The sequence below is a fragment of the Populus alba genome, chromosome 5 (genome assembly GCF_005239225.2).
Source record: "Populus alba chromosome 5, ASM523922v2, whole genome shotgun sequence".
Classification (NCBI taxonomy): Eukaryota; Viridiplantae; Streptophyta; class Magnoliopsida; order Malpighiales; family Salicaceae; genus Populus; species Populus alba.
In genome coordinates, this window is record NC_133288.1 from 19017732 (window position 1) to 19034700 (window position 16969).

A 16969-nucleotide genomic window follows, 5' to 3' on the forward strand; every position below is an offset into this window, starting at 1 on the left:
GTTGATAAGAATTACATTTACTTATAATTAGTTCTGATGGACAAATAATAGAGTTATAGAAAACTTTTATATCTTATTTCATACACAATATTAATGTTGATAAAAATAACCCTTTCGTAACATTAATATCGATTGAAATATAACTGTCTCTTAGAGAACTTTTATACACTCAAGAATGTAGAAAAATGACTATCCTAAGCTTTTAACATGCCATGTCAAGGGTCATATAGATAGCCTTGCGACATAATTAATATGAGCCTAATAAAAACCATCAACTATATGTTTGGACTTGAAATGATTCTAAATCTAAATATGTTGGGTTCAATATCTCTCCAGGCTCAAATATGCTTGGGCTCCACGTGCAACCGAGTTCAAAAGAGTTAGGTTTGACACCTTGTCAAACCCACAAGAGCATGAACTCAACATATAGCCGAGCCTAAAATAGTTAGGTGTGACATCTTGCCAAGCTCACATACACCCAGGTTTAGCGTGTAGTTGAGTCCAATGATCTATTATCTTGTTAGGTTTATATATATATTTAGATTTAGCATGTAGTCAAGCCTAAAAGAGTTGGGTTTGACATCTTACCAAACCTATAAATATTCAAACTTAAACTATAATTGAGGTAAAAAATATTGGTTCTAGCACCTTACTAAACCCACTTCAATACCTAGTTCAATCCAATACTTAGTGGACTTGAAAATAAAATTAGAGCCTAGACTTGATATTTATCAAGCTCATATATATTAAGTTATGGCACTATCTTTTGTCCCTTCTATTTGTATGTCTTTTTAAATAAATAAATTTAATATAGAGTATATTGATTTGTAACGAAACCGGCTCTGCAACCCTCTCCACACCCTTTTATGTCTTCTCACTCATCACTTCCTGTTCCTAAAATCCAAAAGCCTTAAGTAAACTTATCATGGCTCGCTCTCATGCTGTTTCTCCACCATAGCCTCAGCAAGACTTGTAAGGATTGTTTTCTGGGATTTTCAGAGAGACAAGCAAAACGAGTGAAGAGTGAGGTTTTGTCTTCGAGGGGCAGTTTTATCAATTTATAACAATAAAGTGTGGATTCAAAGTAACCTTTTCATTTAAAAATTTAAGTGATAATATGGTTTTTTTTCCTTTTGAAATTTAAATTTTAAAATATAATTTATATTATTTTTTAATATAATAAAAAATTTATAAATGTTTATATTATCTTGTACTATTAATTAAATTTTTTTTTTAAATAAGATAATAAAATTTAAAGTCATAATTATTTAATCAACAAAACTTTAATATTATATTAAAAAATTATTTCATAATAAAATTATTAGACAAGATTATAATATATAATTTATATAATTTTCAAGTATAAATATTTTATTGCCATTAATTAGCTATCCATGTCGTGAGGTGGTCATTGGATCCCCTGTCTATAAACAGAAGCCTCGCTCGGTGGTCTTTGGATCCCCCATCTATAAATATAGCCTCGCTCGTACGTCATTCGCACTAGCACTAAACAATCATCACAAAAGATTACAAAACAAAAAAAACCATCACGTCTCCCGAGACTCCAAATAATCTAATGGCCGAAAAACCAATCCGGTTTGGAATAATCGGTTGCGCAGATATCGCCCGAAAATTGTCTCGCGCAATTACTTTAGCACCCAACGCTGAACTCTCCGCTGTCGCTAGCCGCTCCTTGGATAAAGCCTCCGCTTTTGCCAAAGCCAACAACTTTCCACCCAGCGCCAAGATTTATGGCTCATACGAGGACCTCCTCGACGACCCAGATATCGATGCCGTCTATGTCCCTTTGCCCACCAGCCTTCACGTCAAATGGGCATGCTTGGTTGCCCAGAAGAAGAAGCATATCTTGTTGGAGAAGCCTGTTGGGCTTAATGTTACGGAGCTTGATAAAATCGTGGAGGCTTGTGAGGCAAATGGAGTGCAAATTATGGATGGAACCATGTGGATACATAATCCCAGAACTCACAAGATGAAAGAGTTCTTGAACGATAAGGAGCGGTTTGGAGAGCTCAAAAATGTAAGTTTTAAATCCTTTCTTTTGTTATTTTTAGTATTTCTTTTGGGTGATTTTGTTATTTTCAGTTAATTATGGATTTTGTGCTGTTTATAGCTAAGTTATTTGGATAGAATTACTTAGCGTACGTTTTATGCAGAATATCCAATATTTATTCATGGCTGATTTCATTTTTTGGACTTGTATCAGGGAGAGTTAACATTTTGCCAAGAATAGGGTTTTATTTGATTTCATAGTTTGCATCATGTATCCATTTGTTATTAATTGGACAAAATAATCCTTTTGTTTCTAATTCTAGATATATAAGATGAAGTAATTGTAAAAAAAATGTCATTTTATATCGTATTCCCGGCCCCATCTATGATAGGACGATGTGACGCGGGGAATTGTAGTCTATTTTGGATCTACTCCAATATCCGGACCGTAACATAATGCTTGAGAAACCCTGATTTTATATCTTTCGCTATACGTCGAATCACCATTTCCTCCGTATATTTGACTTAATTACCAGAGGTTCCTCATCCCGTTTAGGGGGAATTGTTTTGTTGGTACACAGTTCATCTGCTCCACTCCTGATTTTCATCCCTCTAAACTACCTAGCCATGAGTAGGTTGACCTCGTTATTTGAAGTTTCGCTACTTCATCATCATTGACACCATTCGCCAACCAAACTTAGCTCTTGTTGTCTTGGTTTGCATTAGTTAGAATGATAGGGTTATGCCATTGTGTCGTTAATTGGTGAAATAATGTGAGGTACAATAAATGTTTTTCTCGTAGCAGTGTGATTTTTATGCTATAGCTTATTTATGCTCAAACAAAACTTTAAATTTTGATTTTGATTTTTTTTTTGTATCATGGGATTGGTTGAGGTCTCCTGTTCTTTAAAAGTGGTTTTAAACTTTCATTTGTAACGTGGTAGATATATTCCTTTTTGAAGTGAATTGATGCTGCTGCTTCATTCTTTGCTAACCTGTGAATTTAGCAGTTTGCTAATCTTCGTTTCTGGCTAGGTTTGCATTAATTATAACCCTATGCCTTTTGCCCGTTGCTAGGAAACCAGAATTTACAATGATATCAAATTTTCTAAATGTCTTACAATCCTATTCCACTGAAACCAAAATGGATCATCCAACGTATATTGGCTGGCATTGAAACTTTGAACTCGTGTTTTAATTTGGCAAAAGCGTTTCTGACACCGCCAGGTTATTTTGAAACCCAATGCATCCCAAATGTTCGGTTCATGACACCATCTTAGCCCCCGTTTCTATGCTTGTTTGGAATGTTTTGAGTGGGATGGTTAGCAGGGATTGGGCAAAGGCCTCGTGAGAAGTCAAGAATTGGGTATTGATAACATTTCCATGCCCACTGGGAATTTGTGGATTGCTCTATCACCGAAAGCTTTTCCTTCAAAGGGAATTCTAAAATTATGGACTTTGAGAGTTGGGTTGGTTGGGTGCATGTGTGACCGAGTGTGTGTTTGATATTGTAGTATATGATGTTTTTTAAAAGTGTTTTTATGCTTGAAAACACATGAAAATAATTTTTTTATTATTTTTGACATCATTACATCAAAACTATCAGAAAATATTAAAAAATAATAATCAAATTGATGTTTTTTCAAGTGAAACACAAAAACAAATAGTACTTGAATCTGTTTAATTTGCGTATCTTATACACATATAGATTAACTTGGAATCATTGTGTGTTATATGGTTTGTTTCTACTCATTTTTATCAAATATATTATTATTCTTAACAAAATCTAAGATAGGAGGTGAATTCAGTGTTTAGATCCCTCTGAACAATTTTTTTTTAATTTAGATTTTTTTTTTAAATTCATTTTTTAATATTGAATTTATTAGGAACTAAACTTTATAATGTGTTTCAATTTGCTTTTTATGAGATTATTCTAGTTTCATGACTCAGATTGTAAGTTTGGAGGGTTAACTCGAATTGATTCGGGTTGTTTGTTTTCGCGTCATTTTTTTTTTAATTGAACTTTCTTTTTCCTAGTTCTATGCTTTAACATTGGGTTGATTGAGAATTAAACTTTATAATTTATTTTAATTTGTTTTCTATGAGGTTATCACATTTTGAGGACTCGAGTTGTGGGTTTGACAAGTTAATTTGAGGTGACTCTAGTAATTGTTTGGGTCATTTTTTAAATTTCATACTTTAACATTGAGTTTATCATGGATTGTGCTTCATAATTTATTTCAATTTGTTTTCTATGAGTTGCCATCTTATTTTTTTTTTAAAAAAAGATATTTTAAATTTTTTTTAGTTAAATTATGTTTTTACAGGTTGTTGTAATTGTTTTTTGATTCATCAAGTCAACTGGTCATATCAGTGAATTCCAAAATGGTTTATATTTTTTTTTTTATTTCTACTAAAAAAACATGTTAACAATGCCTAAAATTTTTTGATGCAAGTCAATGATCTATTGTTGTCATAAAATCCCATTTGGTAGAACGCTCTGTGCTGACATCCATTTGGGATGATGTGGAAGCTAAGCATGAGTGAGCTAGGTTGGGTTTGTTAAATCCGAAGATCTAAACCAAGCACAATATGGACTTCTTTAAAGCCTTGAAAACGAAGGGCCTTTTAGGCTTCCTTGGCCTGGTTGTTTATGATTTTAGTATTTGCTAAGTTAATTCTTCAGTTTAGCCATTAGGAAAAAAAATATTGACAAGTTTAAATATGAAATCAATGTACAAGGGCTGGGGTACAGTATAAGACTGTTGTGGGAGAGTTGTGAGGATATTATGTGTTTGCTTTCTCATGCAAAGCCTGCAGCAAATCAATTTCTACTATACACAAGTTTTTGGTGTCATAAAATTTCTCTGGTGTCCTGCAGATGCACAGCTGCTTTACATTTGCTGCTGATGAGGATTTTCTCAAGAATGACATTCGTGTGAAGTCAGATCTTGACGCTCTCGGTGCTCTCGGTGATGCGGGCTGGTATGGCATCAGGTCAATTCTCTGGGCCGTTGACTATGAACTGCCGAAAACTGTAACAGCGTTGCCTGGGGCTGTTTTAAATGAAGCAGGGGTTATTTTGTCTTGTGGTGCTGCTCTGCATTGGGAAGATGGGAAAGTGGCAACTTTCCATTGCTCTTTTTTGGCTCATTTGACAATGGACATTACTGCTATTGGAACAGCGGGGACGTTGCATCTCAATGATTTCATAATTCCTTTTGGAGAGAAGGAAGCGTCGTTCACAACAGTTTCAAAATCTGGGTTCACAGATCTTGTGACAGGTTGGGTGCCTGTGCCAAGCCAGCACACTGTAACCACAGATCTCCCCCAGGAAGCTTGCATGGTGTCAGAATTTGCCCGTTTGGTTGGAAATATTAAGGCAAATGGCGCAAAACCCGATCCAAAGTGGCCAAGTATAAGCAGGAAGACACAGCTTGTACTGGATGCTGTCACGACATCAATTGCCCAAGGTTCAAAGCCTGTCGAGATTTAATTAAGACATATCTTGCTGGTGCTGCTTCGTTTCATTGGACTGGACTCTATCTATTGTCAAATAACACAATTGCCATCTTGTCCATTTCTTTGCAAATGAGATTTGTGGCATGGGAATGTCTGTTACAGTGTTTGATGATTGCTTGCTGTGTCTTTTGAAAAAAATGCTCGAATGAAATCCACATAATGGATTTTCATTCGTTTTGAAGCTCATCTTGTCTAGTTAAATATTATATATTCAGGATTTCTGCTTTTATATATGGCCATGTGAATTTGTTTTTAGAATTGGGTTTTCTTTTAAAGAAATATTTTGCGCTAGTGAGTTGGAAATGCTAGGTGCCCTGTGGTTCTGTTTCTGCAAAGACAGTGAGTTGGAAATATATTTGCTTGCGTGCGTGCTTATCCGAGGGAGAGGCTGGATGTCACCAAACCCTTTTCTTCGCTACAAGACAGCAGCGGCCCAGGTCTACAGCTCTTTCGATTTACTTTTTGTTAGTTAATTTTCTTTCCTTTTTATATTTATAGATGACATATACTTCTTCATTGATGCATATGGTATGGAAATTAATTTTTTTATAGTATTATTTAAATTTAATCTAATATAACACATAGATTATAATCAATAATATGGATCTTTCTTAGCATTGAACTTAATATTCTATTATAATTTTTATACATGTAAGATAAGATAACTGTGATGTTACCAAATTGATATGTATAGTTTTATTGATTTTTTTCCCCTGTAATTATTATAAAAACATTTTGATGTTAAGATTGAACTATGATACTCAAAAAGTAAATAGTGGAATCCTATAAAGTATTTGCCGGGGCCTATATTTGTTTTTTAATAAGAAATTTTAAATGAATATATTTTTATTATTTTTTGTAGGTCATGAGTTTTATTTTTTTCTCTCCTCTACGTGTCGGTCTTTTTCTTTAAGGTGGGCCGATTGAGTGACTTATTATTTGGTATCATCACAACTATACCACTTCAATCATTTAAGTTTCAATTTATTATATATGTATAGTTGTTATTAATCTTTTAATATTCTATGTCAAATCTCTTGATCATATAGAATATTAAAGAGTTGAGCATTTTGTATATTGAATTTTACTAATCACATGATATCTATGTTAATTCTTTATATATCTTCTAGACTAAGCACTCATGAAAAACACATTCCTACTAGATGGGTGACCCGTGTTACCCTGCGAGTCGATCCAATTTTTTTTTTCATAAAAAATCCAAGAAAAAACATGTTTTTTCAAAGAAAGAAAAAATCAAGACTTAGGTCATTGACTTGATCGAGTCAATCAACCTGCCTAATTTTGATAATATAAATAAAAAAATGAGAAAAAAAAGTTTTGAAAAACTGACTTGATTCCATCTAGGTTAGCATGCAAATTTTGTGACTTGGTCGGGACACTAGAAAACCATGCCAAAAACAAATTGAAAGCTCAATTATCAAATAATCCAAAGTTAAAAGGTGAAAAAAAAAAAAAACTACATAAAAAAAAGAGCAATGAAAAAATATCCTAGTCAAACTAAGTCAATCTGTTAACTCTAGGACCATGGACATAGAATTAAGTGTGTTTGAGATTGTGGTAGCGGTGGCTGTTTAAAGTGCTTTTCACTTAGAAATGCATCAAAATGAAGTTTTTTTATTTTTTTAAAAAAATTAATTTTGACATCAACACAACAAAATGATTTGAAAACATAATTTTTTTTATTTTAAGCAAAAAACATTCAAAATTTGAGGGAATGCCGCTTGCATTGTGTTCCCAAACACATCCATAATCCAATAGAAAGGAAAATGAAAATAAAAATAAAAATGTAAAGACCAATTCCTAATAAATCAAACATTTAAGGATGCAATTTAAAAAAAAATCAATAAATAACCTAAAAAAAGATTAAGGTCAATTCGTGTTAATATTTGAAACCCATGACCCTAGTCATGAGCTTGTAATTAACCCCATCAAAAGTAAATCCAAAAAATAACGAAGTAAAATTTTCAATTACAAAACACCATGGGATGAAATATGGATGAAAAGGAAATAAGAAAAGGAATCAAAACAAAACAAAGAGCAACAAAAAAGAAAACGGATAAAATTTGACAAAAAAATAAATCAAGATTAAATGTTGAGCATGGATGGACACGTGTCTTAGATTTCCTGATATTCATATCCTATCTGTTACCCTCCAAGTAAGAAACTTAGATATTTATAAACCATCAATTGGATTTTGGGTATCCATATAGGTGTCAAAAAAGAGATAATGTTCAATAAATATATCTATATATTATAATTATACATTTCATGTTAAGTTTCGGTGGGTTTTAGATTGATTTTATAATATCTATACTCTATCCATTATCTATTGGGTAAGATAACCATAAAAATATACTAATTGTTTAGGTCAATATCCATTGAGTTCGGATTAAATTGTTATTTCTAATGTCGAAGAATGAAATTACTTATCCCTATGAATATCCATTATCTAAGAACTATTTATTGTCAGACAAAATAAATTAACTAATATATAAATTTGAAGTGTGTGTGTGTGTACATATCAAATTATTAAACTACACACACACACACACACCACATTGTATTAAAAAAAATCTAAATGTTCTACACATATATTTGTATAACACACACACACACACACACACACACACACACACACACACATTTTGGGTTAGGTTCAGGCGGTTTCGAGTATGTTTTGATAATATTCACACCTCATTCATTATTCATTGGACCAAAAAACACCAACCCATTCAGAGTGAGGCATTGTGGGTCGAGGTGACATGTATTGGATTCAGATTAAATTGTAATCTCTAATTTTAAGGGATGAATTTGAAAAAAAAGTTAAAATAGAAAAAAGGATAAAGATGAAATAAATAGCAATGAAAATAATGAGGACCAAACTTGAAATAAAAACTAAATAAAATTATATGATGATGGATGAAATTGAAAAAAAAAACATTAACATAGAAAAGATAAAAATCAAAAGAATGAGGAATTTGAAATAAAAACTAAATGAAATCAAGTGATAAGGATTAAATCAGAAACACAATTTAACCAACAAAAGTAAAAAAATAAATAAAAAATAAATGGAAATCAAAAGAATGAGGACCACATTGTATAAATATATCAAATGAAAGGAAGCTTTTGTATTTTTCCTAAAAGATGAGAGACAAAAGGGGAAGGAGGAGAAAAAAGTCCATCGGAGCCACATCGTAGGGGTGAGCGAAAAACTTGAAAAACTGAAAAACAATTAACCAAAAAAACTAGACCAAGAAAAAAAATTAAATTAACCGATTAGAAAACCATAAATAATTTTTGGTTCGGTTTGATTTTGGTTTCAAATGCCCGAAACCGATTGAACCGAGCCGGTTTAACCATTACCCTTAAAAAAAAAGAGACTATAAATAATCTCTAACCTAAACCAACGCCCGCACCCCCGCTCTCTCTCTGCTGCTCATGTCTCCTTGTAACCCTCCATTTTTCTCCCCTTTTATCTTTGTCTCTCATCTCTCCCCATAGCCCCCTCTTTTTTTCTCTTTATCTCTCAAAGTCCATCCCTACATCTTATCTTCTTCATCATATTCTCGTCTCTCATTGGCAACAAATTCATGAACTTCACCATTTACTTCAATCAAACTACATTACTATAGGCAAATATGTTTTCCTTCCAATCTTAAGCTCTCATTTGGATCCAACTCATTCACTATAGGAAGATCTGTTTTCCTTTCAATGTTGATTGATCTCTACCTTTTATCTTCCTTGATATTTTGTGGGTTTTTGCTTTATTTATTTATTTATTATGTTATAATTTGCAACTCTGGTTTTGCTTGTATTTTAACTAGAATTCCATCATGTCTTGGTCACGTATATTGGAACAAGTTCCTGAACAATAGAAATGAGATTTGCTTCTTGGTTTTACTAGTTTTTGAACAATAAAAACCAAACCAAACCGAACTGAAACTAATCGGTTTGAACTGATTTTGGTTTTAAATTTTTTAAAATAATAATGTTTGTTTGGTTAATTTTTTCATATGAAAACCAAACCGAAAATGATCACCCCTACCACATCGTTTGTTTTTCAATGTCACATGGGCCAACACTAAAAAACTCTTTATGCGTCACTTGAAATGCCATCATGAAAGGCAATGTTTGATGGTCAAAAGAGCCTGTATAACCGCCTAAAGGGCTCAGACTCCTCCTACTTGCACGCGCCAACAACTCTATCTTTTTAAATATGTTTTATATATATATCCAAAGACCCAATTACCTCTAACTTTGATTGAAAATTACAAAAAAGCCAAAGTGAAATGATGAAAGCGCATATTGACCCAAGTTAAAGAAAAACAAGATTGTAATGGTAGTTAAGCAATTACACTGTTCAAAAAAATTAAAAAACCAAAAACACGCTTTTCCCTAAGGTTAATTTTTTTAAAGGGTAAATTATAATTTCAATACGCAATAAAAAAATAAAAAGACCAATCTACTCATAAAAAAATTGGTAATGCCAGTTGAACCTTGTGAAAAGACTATATTACCCCTCAAAACTCATCCATTTCCTTACAATTATGGAGGAAACAATTGTCAGTACACTATAACAATTCACAATGCACTAAGTCTTTCTTCATAGTGAAAGGCTGATTAGGCTTATAATTTTTTTTTTAATAACTGATATTGATCTTAGCTCAAAAAGAAAATTAAAAACCTTTTAAAAGTAGTACATTAGTGAGAAGAATTCAAGAGTGGGGAATTATGAAATATCAATCCATCATGGATAGTGATCCTGTCTCTGGCGGGCCTAATGTAGTGTTTGGTTACTATCCTGAAATAAAAAAGACGGAGACAACAGAGATAGGACATAAAATAATACAAAGAGAGAATAATGTTTGGTAGTGATGTACAAGATAAAATTATTTTCTTTGTATCTTGTTTAGTTATGGTGGACAAGACATAATAATTATAAAAAAATCTATTTTATCCTTAATATGTATTGTTGTCAACCTTACATAATTCAAAATAATAATTAGATATTTTTTTTTTTAATTTAGTCTATATTGAATGTTGAAATTAATAATATTATAATAATCTTTGTTATAAAACTAGGATTGACTTGACAGGTTGACCATGAGCCTAAACATATATGATTTTAAGAAAAAATAGAGAAAGAATTTGCTTGACTTAACCCAGTAAAAAATGTGTTTAATTTTTTGATTTTTTTTTAATCTAAACAAGGTAGCTTTGATTATTTTTTAAAAAGATTTGGGGTCAGTCGGGTTGACCCTCTAGACGCGTGACTTGAACCTTGTTTTGAGTCAACTCCCGAGTTGAATTTTAAAACTATGATAATAACCATTTTTATCCATACATTGACTCGTTTAACCCATGCTGACACTTCCAAATTGTGACCTGAACTTTGTCTAAATCGACCTTCAAGTCAGGTTTTAAAACTATGATATTAACAATTTTTTTTCTTTTACTTGGGTCAACTTGAGTTGACTGTCCTGATCCGTTAGGCCTTGCCTTGGATTGATATTCAAATCAAGTTTTTAAACAATATTACTAACCACTTTTATTTTATGTTAACTCGGGTCAATCCGGGTTGACCCTCCTGACATATGACTTGGACATTACCTCGCCTCGGATTGATCCTCGAATCAAGTTTTTAAACAATATTACTAACCACTTTTATTTTATGTTAAATCGGGTCAACCTGGGTTGACCTTCCTGACATATGACTTGGACCTTACCTCAAGTCAACCCTCAAGTCGAGTTTTAAAACAATGATAATAACCATTTTTTTTCCTTACATTGACTTGGATCAACAGTTAACTCCATTTGTGAATCGGGACTTGCCCTGGTTCTACTCTTGAATTGAGTTTTAAAACTATGATAATAACCATTTTTATTCATACGCTAACTTGGGTTATACCGATCCGTTACCTAGGCCTCGATAATTGATCTGGGCTTTACTCCAGATTGACCCCCTGAGTTGAGTTTATCTTTACATGTTTTAGTTAAATAATTTTGGAATTGAGAGTTTTTTATAATGATATTTTAAAAATAAAAAATAAAAAAATATTATTTCTAGAGACATATTTTCTTTTTACCTCATGTTTTGAAATTATAGAAATTCACTCCAAAATTATTACAAAAACAAATTTAATTTAATTTTTCTGTCTTTTCAACTAAACAAATTTCTATATTTATTGTTTCTATCTTTTATGTCTCAGGATAATAACAAAATACTACTTGAAAAGCTAATCTGAATGATCGTTTCTCTCTTCATTGATTTTTGTTTTATATATAGAATAAATTCTACAATCGTTTTCAATTATCAATCTAAACACTTCAGCTAGCTGTTCCAGATGTAATTGAAAAGAAAGAAAAAGACAATTTAAGACTATGACATGACAACGAGCCACCCAAAACACAAAACACAAATATACTCTTCGTTTTTATAGGCTGCCGAATTCACGCTTGAAGAGGCAATTATGACCAAATTAGCTTATTGAAATACAAAACATTTAGCGGTATAAATCATATTGTAATGAATACAGAACAAACCACGTAGCAATGTCATCTCACGCACACTTCAATTTTTACATAAACCCAATTTCGTAATTATACAGTCACCTTCACATCACCCTTTATTACCTTTATTCTTAATTTAACCACATATATGTTTCTGGATCCGTGGACACGAAAAAAAAAAACATTAAACCACTGAAAATTATAAATTCCTCAGATCAGACCCAAATTCTAGGAAAGTTGAACATCATTCTCTTGGAATAGCCACAGCAGAGAGAGGCTTCTTCATTTCACAAGAAAGTCTCAGCACTTCGCTTAGGTCAACTGGGTTACGCGTGTCCTGGACCCACTCAAAATGGTGCACCAACTTAGCCACCCAAAGGCTCACTGTCACAAGTCCTATGTTCTTACCAGGACAAACCCTACGTCCAGCCCCAAATGGTGCAAGTCTGAGGTCACCTCCTCTTACATCCACATCAGCACCACCTTGCCTCTCCAAGAACCTCTCAGGCTTAAACACCAAGGCATCCTCCCATACTCCTGGGTCATGGGTTATGGCCCACATATTGACCATTGCAGTGGTGTTGGTGGGGACCACCATGCCATTACTGAGGTGGACGTCTGATGTGGACAACCGAGCCCATGAGAGGAGGGGCCCGGGAGGGTGTACTCGTAAGGTTTCCTTGATCACAGCCTGTAGGTATGGCAATTTAGCGACGTCAGCATCCTTGACACTCCTGTTTCCAACGATAAAGTTCAGCTCGTTCCGCAGCTTGGCTTGAATCTCAGGGTTTAAAACCAACTCTGCCATGATCCACTCAGTCAAAAGAGCAGTGGTATCGGTGCCACGAAAGATCATCTCCTGCACACAACGAATTAAACCCATAGTAATCAGCACACCACTTGTATATAGAGAAACATTTAAGGCAGCAAACAAAAAAAAAAAAATTTAAATACTAACCCATAAAACAGCAACCATGTCATCCTCATCAAGTTTCTCTTCACCCTCCAAAGAAAGCAAAACATGGACGAAATCAGCGTTTTCAAATTCATTTTTAGGCTTCGTAGTTCTATGCTCGTCAATGATTTTCTTAACGAGTTTCTTGACTCGAGGAACAAGAAGACAACAACGTTGTTTGATGCTAGAAGGGTCATAAAAGTAGTTCAGCCACGGGAGATAATCAGACCAGTTAAAAGCACCCAAGAGCTCAAAACCTTCTCTAACAAGTTCTTGCAATTCTTTTGCCTCCTCATTATTGTGCATTAAGTCATATCTTTTTCCGAAAACAGTACCCATAATGTTATTAATAGAAGCATTTTGAAGATGTTTACGCAAACAAACAATTCCACGGAGGGATTGCTCGTTATAAATGCCACTCAACATATTAGCACAATCAAGCTGGCGCCATGGCTCATAAGCAGCGATGCGCCTCGGTGCAAATAAATGAGTTGATGCAATTCTTCTAAGGAGGCGCCAATAAGGCCCGTTTGGTGCAAAACCAATGGCTCGGTTAAACATGATGCTTTTAGCCGATAGCTTGATGGGACGGTCAGCGAAGTGAGGAGATGTCAAGATTTCACGAGCGATTTGAGGGTCGGAGGTTACAATGGCAGGAGTGGAACCTAAGCTAAAAGCCATGAGCTGAGTTGCGGCTTGGCTTGACGCCATGCAAGCGAGGGTGCGATGGGCCAAGCCGCGGCTTAAGCTGAATAAGCTTCCAAATAAGGGCAGGCCTCGTGGACCTGGGATTGGGACATTGCCCTTTTGGTTTCTGCCATTTTTCCAGGCTAGGCCACCAGTTGAGAAAGCCCAAGTTAGCACGGTAATGACCAAGAATGATGCTAAGACAAAGAGCAAGATTAGAGGGTTTGACAAGTTTTGGGTTTGTAACATAGCAGGGAGTGCAAACATCCACCAGCTTGAGTCGACAGGAGTTGGAAACAAATCCATTTCTAGAGAGAGAGAGAGAGAGAGAGAGAGAGAGAGAGAGAGAGAGTCTGTGTGTGTGAGGGAGGGTATTGAAGAATGTGTGGATAAAGGCCAACGGGTTTTGGTTTAAATAGGTGTGTTTTGGTAGCTACTTGTATGGATACGTGAAGTGAGAGCAAAATTGCTATCTAAGATTTAGATTATCAAGATTAATTTTAGGATGCCCAAGTGTGAATACTCGTGCATGCGATTTAATTTATTATTCAAGTGCCATTGTAGCAGGTTTAGTGGCAAGTTGCCCTGTATAGTTAGGTGCATGTTGTGAAGTCAACTTAAGGCACCATATCAGTTTCCAATTTCATATCACAAGATGCCCCATATCTTAAATGATTCTTGATATGTGAATGGCAGAACATCAAGCTTTCCTTTCTCTTAATTTGCTCTAAAAGTGCGATGGGTACATTAGCACAATTGTGATTTGGGAATTGTTACCTGATGCAATCAAATATATATGTGAATATCTTCGTTCCAGCTGATCAAATTGTCATATCGTCCTTTGCATAGATGTAAGAGCAAGAAAAGAGAAACACCACAGATCAACAGTTGGGTCTTGTATATCATGGCAGCTAATGATTTGCGAAACCAGATTTAGATCGAGTCCTGAGACTTTGTTATAGTAAATGAAGGTAAATAAACACTTCTGCTGTCTCGTCTGGAAAAGAACAAATTTTTTAACCAAGAACCTGAAGCTTTTTATTGAACCCATCGTAGGTAGAAGACTGTTGGGTGCTGGAAAGTGAAGAAAATATTAATCTAGCAGGGGTGGAATCGTGGGATGTTATTATATTAATTTGTTAGTGTTATGCTTAACTTAAATATTAATTAACCTAGAATTAGTACCCGGCCATCTCGAACAAATTAAATTTAACAGTGTATTAAACAGTTTATACATTCATGAAAACTCCAAGTCTGAGCTATCCAAGACACAAAAAAAAAAAAAAAAAAAAAAACAAAACTTTTTGGATCCACTTTCTATGGTCTTTTCTCTCAAGGGATAATTGGTGGAGTCTTTTCAATCTTGTGAAGACTATAAAATAGACGTAACAAAGTTGAATTTATAAGATTTCGTTGGTATTTGCTGGTGCTTTTGGTCCTCCACTGGTTCGATGGAGAATCGAAAGGGACATGTGTTTGGTTTCTCATTATATATATATATATATATATATATATAGAAAATGATAATTTTTTTTTTTGGAGAGTTACAAGAATCTTGTTAGATAAATCTAAAGTTATTTAGAGTTCATGTAAAATTACCCAAAAATTATATGTTTTTTTTTGCTTTAAATATTTGCTTCAAGGCTCATGAGTTGTCACAAATCACATGTCGTCCAGATATTTGACCTCTAATAGTAATCCACATGAATTATCAATGAAAAATCTCTTAAATCTTTTTATAAGAGAGGAATTGCTATACCTTAGAGTGCCAGCTTTTTTTTTTTTTTTTTTTTTTTGTGTTTTAGGTGTTTACGTATTATACTTTTCTCACATTTCTCTTAGAAAATAAGAGGCATACTATTCTATTTATAGAAAAACCTAAGACCCCTATGAATGAAAAAAATATCAATTTGTTCCTAAAATAATATCACATATATTATTTTATGATAATTTTATAATTTATTCAATCAAGTCCCTATTTAAGTTTTTCTAGTTTAAAATTGTAACAACCTATATTACTTAATTACATTTAAGTTCTTAATTTTTAAAATTTATTTACAATCAAGTCATACTTGATTAATCATCATTTTTTAATTTATGATCAATAGTTCTTTTATGTGTAACACATTAGATTCTTTAATAAGTTGGTTCAAATATAAATCATAATCCTAAATAAAAAAAGATTAAATAAATAAAATAATTTAATTTATTATTAATTCAATAATTGATTGATTTATATTTAAAAATCAAATACAATGTCTAGCAACTTGTCATGACCTTTCAAATATTAAAAAAGTCATAAGTGATGTAATTTAACCTTTCAATGACTAGTTTCTCGATGTAATTATTATTCATTTATCAAGAATGTTTTTATTTAGATATTATAACATAGATTATGCATGTTTTGTTAAATCATGTTAATTCTCAACATTATAGTAATTGATTATTTGAAAAAAAATCAAACTCTTTTCAAAATCAATTCCACCTTGGTCAAGTATTTCATAATCAATAGTATTTAAGATCATATGAAATATTTTTTTTAATTCACCTAAGGTGATGAATCTTTTCTTGATTACTCAAATACTTTTATATAGTTTATGATATACTCAATATTTATCTATTTCTGACTCTTGATAAGGATAACATGTGGTTATGATTAAAGCATAACACTCTTTTTATAAGATAACTTAGTGACATCAATTCTAAAAATCACTTACACAACTATCATGAGAGCTTTTCTATAGACATATATGATCTTTCTATATGGAATTCTATTACGGGTTAGTTCAGTGTACATATCATATGATAAGCACCTGCATATTAGTTCCAAGTATCCCTCATACCTCAATTTATGAGAGCAATTGTTTGCTTTCACAAAGGAATGAGCATAATATGCGTCGATCTAAACAATTCTAATTAATTTCTAATAGTAATAGAACACCGATTAAGAACATTTAGGAATAATACTTTGACGCAATAAGAATCTTATAATTATAACATCTTTATAATTTCCTTTGCAAATCATTTTTGCATTATGAACTTTATCTTTACTTTAGATTTATTAATTAAACATTTGATTCATTAATAAAATTTAAATAAATATTAAAAATAAAAAAACATTAATTAATAATAAATATATTTTACATAAATAAAATCAGTGTTACATGTAACCAATCAATTATCTACATGGCATATTCACTAACAACATATACAAGTTTTCTCGAAGAAGGCTATACATAATTATAAAACTCGTCTAGAGTTATG

The 16969-nt window shown here is 32.8% G+C and overlaps 2 protein-coding genes across 2 annotated transcripts; one reads left to right on the forward strand and one right to left on the reverse strand.

Moving 5' to 3' along the window:
* Nucleotides 1-1474: 1474 nt before the first annotated feature.
* On the forward strand, nucleotides 1475-5790 carry LOC118061767 (uncharacterized oxidoreductase At4g09670). Its single transcript, XM_035075328.2, has 2 exons — nucleotides 1475-2038; nucleotides 4892-5790. The coding sequence occupies exons 1-2, from the start codon at nucleotides 1577-1579 to the stop codon at nucleotides 5504-5506; spliced, it is 1077 nt and encodes a 358-aa protein (XP_034931219.1). The 5' UTR covers nucleotides 1475-1576; the 3' UTR covers nucleotides 5507-5790.
* A 6318-nt stretch (nucleotides 5791-12108) lies between these two features.
* Nucleotides 12109-14077, reverse strand: LOC118061766 (cytochrome P450 78A7). The gene is made up of 2 exons (XM_035075327.2): nucleotides 13022-14077; nucleotides 12109-12922 (listed from the first exon to the last, which is right to left on the reverse strand). The coding sequence occupies exons 1-2, from the start codon at nucleotides 14009-14011 to the stop codon at nucleotides 12308-12310; spliced, it is 1605 nt and encodes a 534-aa protein (XP_034931218.1). The 5' UTR covers nucleotides 14012-14077; the 3' UTR covers nucleotides 12109-12307.
* Nucleotides 14078-16969: the final 2892 nt, after the last annotated feature.

Coding starts and splice junctions, on each gene's coding strand:
- LOC118061766 (XM_035075327.2), bottom strand. CDS start 14,011: ATGGATTTGTTTCCAACTCCTGTCGACTCAAGCTGGTGGATGTTTGCA. Junction 12,923..13,021: donor ACATGGTTGCTGTTTTATGG/GTTAGTATTTAA, acceptor CGTTGTGTGCAG/GAGATGATCTTTCGTGGCAC.
- LOC118061767 (XM_035075328.2), top strand. CDS start 1,577: ATGGCCGAAAAACCAATCCGGTTTGGAATAATCGGTTGCGCAGATATC. Junction 2,039..4,891: donor GGTTTGGAGAGCTCAAAAAT/GTAAGTTTTAAA, acceptor GGTGTCCTGCAG/ATGCACAGCTGCTTTACATT.